Genomic DNA, 12,627 nt, shown 5'->3' with positions numbered 1-12,627 from the left:
TACCCCCCCCCCAGAGGTATTGCTTTGTTATGGGAACATGGAGGACTTTTTCGACTCTACAGATTTAACGTGCATCAGTCACTTTACTACACGGGGAGTCTTCGGCCGGCGGGGCCCTCTCGGACATAGGCCCAGCGCCCTACCGACCTCAGCCTTTCCAGTTGAGACAGTTTGTGTCTCTGTTCCCTCTGAAAAAAATTAAAAAATAAAGTTGACCTCATGAAGAAAAAAAAAAAACTGAAGTCCATAAAAATTGAAAATCTTGAGTGTACAGTGAACTCCCGATTATCCGCATGCGGATTATCCGACTGATTAGACTTTTTTTTTAAACATAAGCTTGTATTTGAATAATAAGTTTCGTTTAGTATTTCTGAATCAAGGCTTTATAGTATTTAATTTTTATTTTATAACCGTCGTTGAATAGCCTAGTTTTGGATGTTCAACTCTGCAGCCTTATAATTTTGAACCCAACCCAGACGCCAAGGGAACTCTTGGATCAAGTATTGGGAGAAATTTGCCTTCATGGAGGACTTTTTGATGGAACTAACCCGCATTTGGGTTATATGGGGAGGAAAAGCTTCCACGGTTAGCCTTACGGCAAGGGGACTCTAACCCATGATCCGTTTACCACTGAGGATATTTTACGTCAGCACTATGGTCGATGCAAGCCGGATATGAAATTCGTATCGACCAGTCATCGCCGGGATTCGAACCAGGTTTACCTGTTTGGAAGGCGAGCGCTCTATGCCCTGAGCCATCACGGCTCAGGCCTCATAGTATGAACAATTTGTTAGATATTTAATACTTCAAAAATATTTTACTAATCCATAGATGGATATGTGTTTTGAAGTTTAGATCATTTAAGATGATGTATTTTTATTTATTATTTTTAATTTGATACGAATTCAAAATCTAAATTATGTAGTTTAAAATTGATACAAAAAATAAGCAACAAAATATTGTTAACAATAATTCCCAATTTAATGATTAATTATTTTATATTGTCTATTTTTCACATTTTTTGAAATCCGTTCATTCCAGAAACAAACAGCAAAATTAAAAAAATAACAGTAAAGAAACATTTATTTACATTGAGATACAGTTTTTTCAACTTTTAAGTAATAAAGCATGCCATTATTTACAAAATGTTCACAGTAGAAATTAATGTGTGTGTCATAATACAGAAATTTGACTAATATTATAAAAAACTTTGGTTTTCGTGATTGAAAAAACTTTATTCAAACAAAACTTTTTAAGAACAATATTTTGCCAATAAAGTATTTCTTTAAAAATGAAAAAAAAAAAAATTTTCAAAAACAATCTATTATGAATTGCAAAATTGTCGTTTTGATCATTTCAAATAATCTTTTAAGGATATTTTTCGAAGATTTTCTTTCTCTAAACCATAGTTGGAGGGCCTAAAATTCGGAGCAAAATTTTAATTTTGAACTTAATATACATCTTACTGACACAAAACATCTCGATAATTAGTTTAAATATTAAAAATAATCTTTAACTTTTTTTTTAAATCGCCATTTTCGCGAAATTTTTCTGCTTAGAAAAAGTTAAGAAAATCATTAATTAAAATTTTTTTCAAATTTTACTTATTTTTGTGAGCTGAAATGATGTTTCTTTGGAGTAACTTTTCAAATAATATAAAATAGAATCGCAAATACTTTTATTTTTCCTAAACTGTGGTTTTTCATGATATCGACTCTTAATGCTATTTTGAGCCATACCGTAAAAAAATTCCGGATCAAATTACGACAAAAAAGTACCTACATTCGGGGTTCATCATCATGAAATTAATTTTACCGTAAAATCCATTTTTAATGTAAAATTTTAGATCCCATATTTTGCAGTAATGAAAATTTAAATACTACCTTTATATTCAGTGACTTTATAATAAATATTACTGTAAAAATTGTTTAAATTCTAATTCTTCTCAAATTCTAAATTGTTCTGATTTTTACAAAAAATTACTGTCAGATTTTTTCCTATCACATTTTACTATAAAAAGTACCGACACCTAGGGGGTAGTAATTCGATCCGGGATTTTTTTGCAGTGAATTAGCTTTGAGAGAACTAACTTAAAATGTGCAAAGCTTAACCAAACGGTGATTAAGAAAAGCTGTTTCTAATTCACAGCAGTTTTATAAATCGCTTATATTGCACAAAAATGCTTTATTTTATATGATAATTCATAACAACCGTAATTTTAAAACAATCTTAAATAATAATTCATCTCAGTTTAGTTATGACTTTTTAAAATATTTGAAGAACAACAGTGTAAATAACATTTTAATGATTTGGAGAAAATTAACTTTCTCATGATAAGCAAACAATGTAAGGAAGATGTTAAATTTTTTTTTCTTCTACTAAGTAAAAAAAGGTGAGAGCCGTATTCGGTGAAAAAAAAAAAAAGAGACTACCCTGAATAACCTTTGATCTAATGATCTGATCTTCACGTTCTAGGACTCTTTTTTAATGGTTTGAAGGCGTGACTTCATATATGCTAATTAATTAATAGGTGCAAACGATTTTACGCAGTTACGAAATCACACAAAATAAGAGAATAAGTTAAGAAATCACTCACAAAAACGTACTTTCTGAATAAATGTTCTTTTATTCCAACGGATTCAGATTTCTGACAAAAAATTATAGGGGGTAGCCGTAATATGGGAAATATTGTCCCCATAGTTTGATCAGGAGGGTGATTCAAAGTTTGGATCCAGTAATTTTAATATTATTTTTTTCGTATTTCGCAATATCTCGAGAACTTTTTAAGCGAATTGAAAATTTTTTGCACACAATTATGAAATGCGTTTATCCAAAAATTTCTATGTCAAAAGTAAATTTTAGTAAATATTTATTATTTTATTTAATAACAGTCGAAAAATTTTTGAATTATAAGGTAATTCAAAAATTTACACTTAATTAGCCTGTTCACGTCGTTAGGAACATAAAGCATCCTGCCTATTTCTCCAAGTATCTTTTATTTTAGTTTTGTGATTTAAAATAGCATTTGTACTCAATTAGCACATTACATTCTACCCTTTAAACCTCTTAGATCACATATTTGTACGTGAAAACGCGATCATTCGGTAATAAGTTATTCACGGTATTTCGTTCCATCTTCCCACTGTACAAAATATAAAATGCCTGCTTACTCCTATGCTATGAAGTTCATCTTATAAGATAGAAAACTTTCACTCCTCGCTACGTCTTTCCATGGTGAGTAAAAAATCTGCCATGTAAGTATTTACAAAGCAAACCCGAAGTGATTACTTACAGGGCTAAGTATTTAACACGTAAAGTGTGATTTAAAACAGAAAGATTTTGCACTCCTCCTTTCTCAGAAATAAAGCTCTCCCTTTTGACGATTCAACAGTTCTTGAGCTGTATTTCGTCAATTTTGAGAATCATTTCGTCACGAAATCACGTGATTTGTGGAAAACGTGAACTCTTAAATGTATGACGAAAGCGTTTTCTTAACTCGGAAACTTATCGCTGTGTATTATTAACTAGAATGACGAAATATTTCTGCTCTTTAAAAAAAAAAAAAAAAAAATTGGAAAGTCATATACATTAGACGCTACAATGTTGCCTTCTTTTTGGAAAAAAATTTCCCCCAAAGAAATAACGATAGTTATTTCGTCACTTTGCCGAAATGTTTGCTCCGAGCATATGCCAGGAGACGATTTCGTCAAAAATGAAGAAAGTTTTGTTAAATTCGAGTATCCATTTTTTACAGTGCTTGTGGTCCAATGCGTTCTTTCACCATAACCGTTACTTCCTTTCAGATTAATTTTGCACAAATGCGAAGTAAATATTTACAGAAAAAAAGGTTTAACTAGTCAATTGGAAAGACGCAGTGGACTGAGCGGAGAGGAGTGCAAAATCTCTGAATATTGAAAACATACTTTACGTGTAACGTAACAATACGTAAGAACTTAACGTAGAAAATAAGGATAGTTATAGCTCTTCCATCGTCCAATAAACAAGTCCTCCAGCGACGCTTGTGCACACTATCTAGAATTCCGATGCAAATGCTAATCATATATTTTCAATGTTTAACTAATTTTGTAGAATTTCTCATTCTACTAAGCACGAGAAACATGTCTGCACTTTTTGGCACTTGCAACCATTGACACATTTACTTTTTATCTTATGCATCGAAAGTTCAACAACAAATTTAGTTCACATAATTGAGGTTGCGATGAACTCCAGTAATTTCAACTCCGTTTTTTACAATTTATCATAATTCATTTCTTTACGTCATTATATTTCATATGGAATCGTTGAACTTGTGCATTTTTCTGTAGGTTGTCGTCTTTTGGGTGTACTTTTCGGAACAAACATTAATTACATGTTTTGAAAACTTAAGATTTCTGAAAAATTACATTTAACTGGCGACATTTTATATTTAGTTTAATTTAAAAACTCAGACAACCCAGACAATTGAACCAAACCCAGTTTGGTTCAATTGAAAGACAAATTTATCAACATGCGCTAAAATTTGCTATGAAATTTACTTAATAGTAGGAATACATTTCTAAATTTTTTTAGTTTGCATTACACACTCCAATCTAAAACTTATTACGATGCCTGATGATTTTCATATGTTGAAATCAACAAAGGAGACTTGTAGCACATGCGTCAGCATTTAGAACACACTATTCACATTTCAGAACATTTTGATAGTACGAATTCTCATAGGATTCTAGAATCTGAAATTAGAATCCGATATGAATACGTTGAATTAATGACATTTCTCTTTGTGCATTAACATCGAAGTTTCATTTTTGTAGCCTCATACACCAATATTCTAATACTGATTGAGCTCGAGAATTATTATCGGCGATGTAGGAACTTTAATACGCGTATCACATGACTTAAGAAGCACCTTTAGCAGAAAAACATCATCGATTCGTAGAACAGTCAAAGTCTTTGTCCCAGCCTGAGAATTCTGGAGGAGATTCCTCTATCATGATTGGATAGACATCGAAATTCGACACATCTGTAGAATCTCTGACCTTTGAAAGAAAATATAAATTATTTGAGTTGAAATCTCATCTCTAATTTAACTATTTTAGGCCGTAAGAGTATTATTTTAATAGGCACTGATGACAATTAGAAACCCATTAAAAGCTTTGAAAAAAGTTAAAAAGTTTGAAAAAATTATTAAAGAGTAACTCAAAAGTTTACTCACAACCTCACGATTTAAGTCTCGCTTGGATATTTGTTAATATGTTAAGTTTTCTAAATATATTAAGATTTACTTACAATATACGCTTTATTAATAGAACTAATTTATTGGATTATATCCCGTAAATAATGTATGATTGGGTTATTTCCCAATAGTATGCAGGTGTCGATAAATAGGGGAATGACTAAAGATAAGGTGTTCTATAATCATCGCCTCTTATGTAGACTTTCCTGAAGAAAGAGGCTATATTGCTTTTACGCCTTCTTTTTTTCCCTCCGCTTAGAATTGATTTGTTAGATTACGATACCATTCTTGTTTTTTCTTCGCTTTAATATTAATTTGCGATTCCTTAAGTGCATACTTTTTTTGACTTAAAATTTTGTTAATGATTCTAAAAGTGTATATCTTAAGGGTAATGATAATAGAGCACCCATTATATCTTAACATAGTATCCTAATACAGAACATAATTATTATCTTCTTTATTTTTTTTTTTTAGCATGTAGGAGTTGTTTCATTTCATCAGTGTTTACAAATAACGATGAATTTAAGTCCCCGACCTCCACTAATTGAAATTAAGTGTTTAATTAGTGAGGTATAAAAATGTGTTAGAAATATCGTGGGAATTTACAAATATTTCTTAGAATCTTTTAACATATTTCGGAATATTTTTTTCAATAAATTATAAAAAGATAGAAGTAAATAAGTAAAAAAATGCCACTAGGTGGCATTTTACTCTGCATCGATTCTAATACTAAAATATGGCAAAAACCTGCAATAATTTCATGTATTAGGAACACGTTGAAAATGAGATTTCAAGCTTTGCACAGCTTGCAGTTTATTAAACTTATCACTTATCGGCACTATCTACTTCCCCAGGTATGTAGTCTTTAACTTGTATTGGTTTATTAATTTGACATTTCTTTTACTGTAAATTTTCTACCTTAATTTTCTATTTTGATACTGAAACCAATTTGATAGTTAGCTTTTTTTCATTGTGTGCAGTAGTGATACAACACTTTGAGAGATCATTAAAAATGAAATAAATTTTTTCCGAAGTTTACAACAAAACAAATTTTTTTTCAAGATATTACATTGATCTAATAAAATTGGAAAAATTAAAAGAAAAAAAAAATCGCTGCTAGATTATGGTAAGTGACCAACGAAAAGTGTTCCAGCCCATGAACAACCATAAAAATATAGGTCTGTTCGTAAATTTTCTCTTGTATGGTCACTAAACGTAAATTAAGCGTTATTCTCCTGAAAGTTATCTCCAATTGGGGTCTTGACGTGCTTTCGACTCAGGTGATCTGGTTGTTTAAACAAAGCGAACCATGGAACAAGGTGAAATAATGTAGTGCTGCCATCTATCGAGGAGTGAGAGAGTTGCGTGTTAGTTGTGAACTGTCGTAATGTAGAGAAAGTGCGAGAGAGATTATCTTTGACACCGGCTGGGTTATCACACAGGACCTTTGTCTCCTTATTCTGATGCTGAAACCAGATTTCCTCCGTAATCTGATGGTAAAGGGTATACTACATCCCTGAATTGAATTAAAAAACTTATCATAATAACCGTATAAATTAACGGTTATTTCCAACAAGATGAAAAGACGATTAACTTTTTTTAAAATTTGTCAATTCAGTTTTTTTTCCTTTTTTTTTTACGTAAGGAATTGACTTTAAAGCGATCAACTCTTCTAATTTTGTTGAAGTAACAAGTACAGGTTCTGGTCATTTTCTCAAAAAGTTAGCTGACCGTATAAATTAACCACCAACTCTCCGAAATTTACGCAAATCTACGAAATTTCTCAGTAAGTGTGTTAATAAATTTTTGACTGTCGTACAAAATCCATAGACTTAACAGTAACTGAACAAAGAAAGTATCAATTGTAAAAGCTGTTAAAATGTCTTACTTTTGGCTGAATGGGTGGAATCAGGTTACGGTTTCTCAATCCATCCCAATCAAAACCTTGAAACCACCTAAAATCAACATTAAAAATGAGAAAATATCACTTTAATTTCCTGTCGCGAATAATAACAATAATAGAAAAGTATGATGCTACCGCCAAAGAATTTGTTAAAAGGAAAAAAAAAAAAAAAAAAAGAAATCAAATTTTATATAATTTAATTTAGTTTTAGGTTTATTTATAGAGATTACAATTATTACAGATTACATAGTTGATTTGTACAGATAAGCCACACACAAATTAGTTAAGTTATAATGCGTAACCAAAATTCCAGATAATGATTTCATATGTGATGATAATATAATGATGATGACTTAACCACCTGAATAATGTCAGTTATATATTTCTCAAGTGATGCTAGGTAATCAGTTATTTTACAACACTTAAGAAACAATACCTAAAAAAAATATTTCGTATCTGATATCCTCAGAGTGATTTTGTTTGCATTAAACTTAAATATAATTCATTTTTTTCCGACTCCGATAATATATTTTTATGCATAAAATGTCGGAAGGAAGACTGATTTATATGTTTTAATTATTAAAATTTAAAAATTAGCCGTGATAATGAATAATATTAAAAATTAACTATCAAATAAATTATTTATTTTTTAATAGCATTTCAAAAGGAGTATTTTTCTGTGAGAAATTTTTGACATCGATAAACTATATTTTTAATAATAAAGAAATGAGTTTCATTTACGGTGATGAAAAATTACGAAATAAAAAGAATAGAGCAAATTATTATATATATGTTCAAATAAAAGAACATAAAAAGAGAGTACATAAGATTTGAAGTACTACATAAGAATACGGTGATAAAAATTAGCGGAATAAAAAGAATAGAGTAAATTATATAAACAGGGGTCTGTCCAGACATTTTGTGAAAGATCCGTTTTTTTAAGGTCTGAAAAAATTACTCGTAATTTGTGAATATAAAATAAACGTTAAGCCACATTCTTTCAACCAGGGTCCGCTTTTGTGAATTTGTGCAAATAGGGTCCGTTATTTCAAAAAAAACTTTTTCAAGGAGTTTTTAAATTGTAAATAGATACAAGATTATGCTCAACATACTGCAAAATTATAATTAAAAATATTGCATTTTAAAAAATAAACAGCAATTGCAGCTACTAAATTAGTGATGCAACATACAATGATTTGGTATTTAGCCTATACTGCTGAAAGCGGAATATTCATTTCGGACGAATAATAAAGGAAGAAGCGTCTGCCGAAGACAAAATCTTCATCTGTCTTTCTCCCCCCCCCCTTCTGGGAAGGGTTTATTCGAATAACAAAACAATAATGAAGATAAACAAATCTGTGAAGGGTCTGATTAAACGATAAAATATTTTGTGAAGGGTCCGTTTTTAAGTCAAAATATTTTGTGAAGGGTCCGTTTTTAAGTCAAAATATTTTGTGAAGGGTCCGTTTTTAGGAAAAGATATTTTGTGAAGGGTCCGTTAACGGACCCTAATTTCTTCTAAACAGAGCCCTGATAAATATGTTCAAATAAAGGAAGATAAAAAGCGTGAATAAACTGATTTAAGATTTAAAGAATTATATAAGAATTTGGTAATGAAAATTCACGGAAAAAAAGCAGAGTAAAATACATAAATTTGAATTTCAATAAAATGAATTAATAAAAATTTGTTTAAATACAGGAGTATAAAAAGCATGACTAAATCTATTAATTATTAGCACAAGATTTGAAGAATTATTTAAGAATTAATGATTGAGTATGGGTGTGTATCTAGTTCTTCAGTTTATTTTTATTTTGTGTCGAGTTTATTTGCCAAACGTATGATTTATTCCACGACAAATATTATTTCTGTCGCATTTTCTCTTTTATAAATAATAATAAATAATTATAGAAAATTATTATAAAATAGAAAAATAGAAATTATAAATAATAATAAAAAACTCAAAAATTTACTTTGAAAAAAATAATTGCAACTTTATTAATGAAATTTATTGTATTCGCCGTAAGCGTACGATTCGAAGAATTAAGTATCCATAAAGTGTAAGTATGATGAAAGATATGTAGTCTATTTTATATATTTTTATTTTTCCCGTGAGGAACATCATTTGGAACTATCAGTGTTTTATCCATAAATAATAAGAAATATAAAAAGATACAGAGTTCTCTTTTCAGCTTCAAAAAATAAATAAAATAAAAGGATAAAAATAGAAAGAAAAAAATGATTATAATTATGTAATAAAACATATTAGGACTACTTCTTTTGATAAGAAACTTGACAGCCTATTTATTATACACTAAAATAATATTCTCGGATTATAAAATAAGAAGTCAAGAAAGAAATTAAGAAAAAATAATAATAATACGACTTAAAGATGAAGAGAGGATAAAAAGATGAAATATCTTGCCTCTTTCTGTAATGACCGTGATGAATTAAACAAGCTCCTAAATACAGTTTTCAATAAATTATTTAGAAATAACATATTAAAAAATTAAAGGTCATGAATTATACTTATCTTAATGTGGTTCATAAAGAGGAAAAAAAAATGTTATCTTAAGTAGGAACTAACTTGTGCTTTTTGATATCTGTTATGCCACTTTTTTGGTACCCCAACCGCTCAGTGGGATTTTCTCGGCACAGTCTCCTCATCAAAGAGATAGCATGCTTGCTGATATAATTTGGAAATCCGAGAGCATCGATGCCTTTTAGAATAACTTTGTATGTCTTCATTGGATCGAAAGCACAGAAGGGAGGCCTAAGAAAGAAAATAAAAGATTACAACTTGTCGGTAATTTATACAACTCAAATTTTAACTGTTAGTGATACTTTTGTGTTCATTTTTGTTTCAAAATAACGAAAAGGGTTTAGCTAATTTTGTAGATTTTATCACTACAATTAGAATAATAAAAATATATTTCGCATTTTAACTCTGAAAAAAAAAGGGTTTCTCCGATTTGAGCAAAAACATGTCAAAATAGCGCCGAAACAAGCAATATTCGAATTTGAAAACCCATGTATCCAAAATTGAAATGACATGTACTCATTTTCGAGTAATATGTGGAGGGTATAATGTGTGAGAAAGATGTTCTTTGGTTATTAGCAAGAATTGAACCAAGGACCTTCCGATTGGTAGTAGAATTCTCTATTTACCATAGTTGCACACCCCACTCCAGGGAGAGTTTGGAAGCTTTAAATAGTGGTCACCGCGATGAGACACCATGACGTACATTCCATTCATTTAAACTTTTAAAGATATAGTAAAATAAGCAAAAAATTAAATTAAAATTACCGATCTCCTGACTAAGCTATTCGGACCATATTTTCCGAATTGCAACCCATTGTACCATTGAAATCGGAAGTTAGTGCCTCATGATGCATCTTTGCTGAGGCCACTATACAAAGCTTCCTAACTCTCCCTGGGGTGGAATGTACAACTTCGATGGTTACAACATCCTACTACGAACCCGGAGGTGATTGGTTTGAACCCTGATCGCAGCCAACAAATCTCGACTTTTTCCCCTCCACATATATATTTTTTTATGTATATTTTTCTCAAAAATGAGCATATGCTTCTTCAATTTTAAATAAATCGTGTTTCTAAATTCTAACGATATTTGTTTCGGAGCTATTTTAACACAGTTTTGCTCAATTTTAAAAACTTGATCTATTCTGTAGCTAGAAGTATTATGAGCCACCGTTTGGAACAGAAGCTTGTTCCTTGAGCCAGTGTTTGAGTAACATCCAATGATTGATGTTACTCAGAGCAATCATTGACCTCTCGAACGATGAAGGCTAAATAAATCTTCCTAGATTGTAAAATGATTTCAAGTTTTTTTAATGCAACTTTATTTCATACTTTTTAGGAATTTGTGAAAACAGTGTCTAGACCTGCAGCATTGTTTAAAAAATAATTCCATTTCTATTTCCCTTCCAATTCCTGTGCTATCTGAATCTCGAAAATGTGTCATCGTAAATTTTAGATAGAAATGGGAAATAAATCTTAGTTACAATAAATATCGTGAGATTTAATTCTTCGCTTTGAAATTAACTAGCTTTATTTTCATTTTAATAAATATGGTAATTTATATACATTATTCTGTGTAACTTGCCTTAACACAGTCGATGCAAAAATTAATGTTTCAAAATCATATATACGTTTAATATTACGTGACAGAAATAAAGTTCTGAGTTTAATTTCACATGTCAAGAAATAAATATCTCTGTGGTGCTGAGGGAAATTATAAACCGATTAAGTCAACCTTCATCTATCTAAAGGTACCTCAATATAGAATCAAGTTAACATGTCTTATGAACTAGAGAATTGGTATTTATTATTTATAGTGGTAGTTACGCCAAAATTTTATCTGTGATAGATTTCGATGAACGAATACCACTAGTTGGTTCATGCTGTTTATTTATTTATATAAATTTTGCTCATTATATTTTTTCTTCATAGAATTTCGCAAATTTATTATTTTGTTTCCTTTTCATTGAGCAGTATATTTTTAAGCAAACCAACTATTCAATGTGGACTATCCATCTATGTTAGCAAGTTCATACAACGTAACGTCCACAGGTCGCCATTGAGGGGAATTATAAATCGACTGTGTCAAATATCGTCTATCAAAAGGTACCTCATGATGGAATCAAGATAACAATATCTTATATACTAGTAAATTGGTATTTAATATTCATAGTGGTAGTTACGCCACAGTGTAATAAAGTTTTACAAACTGTCATATAATTAAAAAGCGATCTAGGAAAAACAGACACTGTATACCTTAAACCACTTTAGATATGAAATACATTTATTTTATTATTTTCTTAAGTTTAAAATAATTATATGGTTTAAAATATAATTATATGGTAACGAATCTGTCCAAAAGTATACAGACACCCAGTGCTATGGACTCGGAGATTTTAGCACAGATTAATATGTTGGTCCCCATTTTGAAACGATGACTGACTGCACATATATGGGAAGACATTTCACCAGTTTTCAATTGGTAGGCGTACAATTGATCCATCACAGCTAACGTGAGTGATAGCAATGAGGATGCTCGGTTTGGTTGGCTACGTAATCTGAGTTCTAATTTATTCCATGGGTATTCTATGGGATTAGGGTAGGGATTCCGAGAAGGCCAGTCCAGTTATTGAACGCCCATGTTATCAAACCATGTCTGCACGAGTCTCGTTGTGTGAATGGAGCAGTTATTCTGGTGTAAAAGAAATGGTCCTTTCCCGAAATATTGACATAGAGTTGGGAGAGAAGTACTGGCCATATACATCTTGGAGTTCATGTTTCCAACCACGAAACTAAGAGACACAGACTAGACCATGAAAATCAGCCAAACCAGGCCAAATATTTAGATGAGTGTCCGGATAATTTTATTACCTTATCTTAGAACTCTAAATGATAAATACTAATTGTGAAATTGATAATGACAAATGTACGAATATAACAAGTATTGATCA

General features: G+C 30.6%; 1 protein-coding gene across 1 annotated transcript in view; it reads right to left on the bottom strand.

The window, feature by feature from the left end:
- Nucleotides 1-1,065: 1,065 nt before the first annotated feature.
- Nucleotides 1,066-12,627, bottom strand: part of LOC107441858 (cGMP-dependent protein kinase, isozyme 1) — an 86,505-nt gene continuing 74,943 nt past the window's right edge. The window contains exons 16-18 of the mRNA XM_043052455.2: nt 9,722-9,907; nt 7,122-7,188; nt 1,066-5,036 (exon numbers count right to left, since the gene is read on the bottom strand). Of these exons, the coding sequence (XP_042908389.1) occupies nt 4,923-5,036; nt 7,122-7,188; nt 9,722-9,907 (367 nt within the window). The 3' untranslated portion in view covers nt 1,066-4,922. The remainder of the gene's footprint in view (nt 5,037-7,121; nt 7,189-9,721; nt 9,908-12,627) is intronic.

Source organism: Parasteatoda tepidariorum, chromosome 10, assembly GCF_043381705.1.
Source record: "Parasteatoda tepidariorum isolate YZ-2023 chromosome 10, CAS_Ptep_4.0, whole genome shotgun sequence".
Taxonomy (NCBI): domain Eukaryota; kingdom Metazoa; phylum Arthropoda; class Arachnida; order Araneae; family Theridiidae; genus Parasteatoda; species Parasteatoda tepidariorum.
This window is presented reverse-complemented; position numbering and strand designations above follow the sequence as displayed.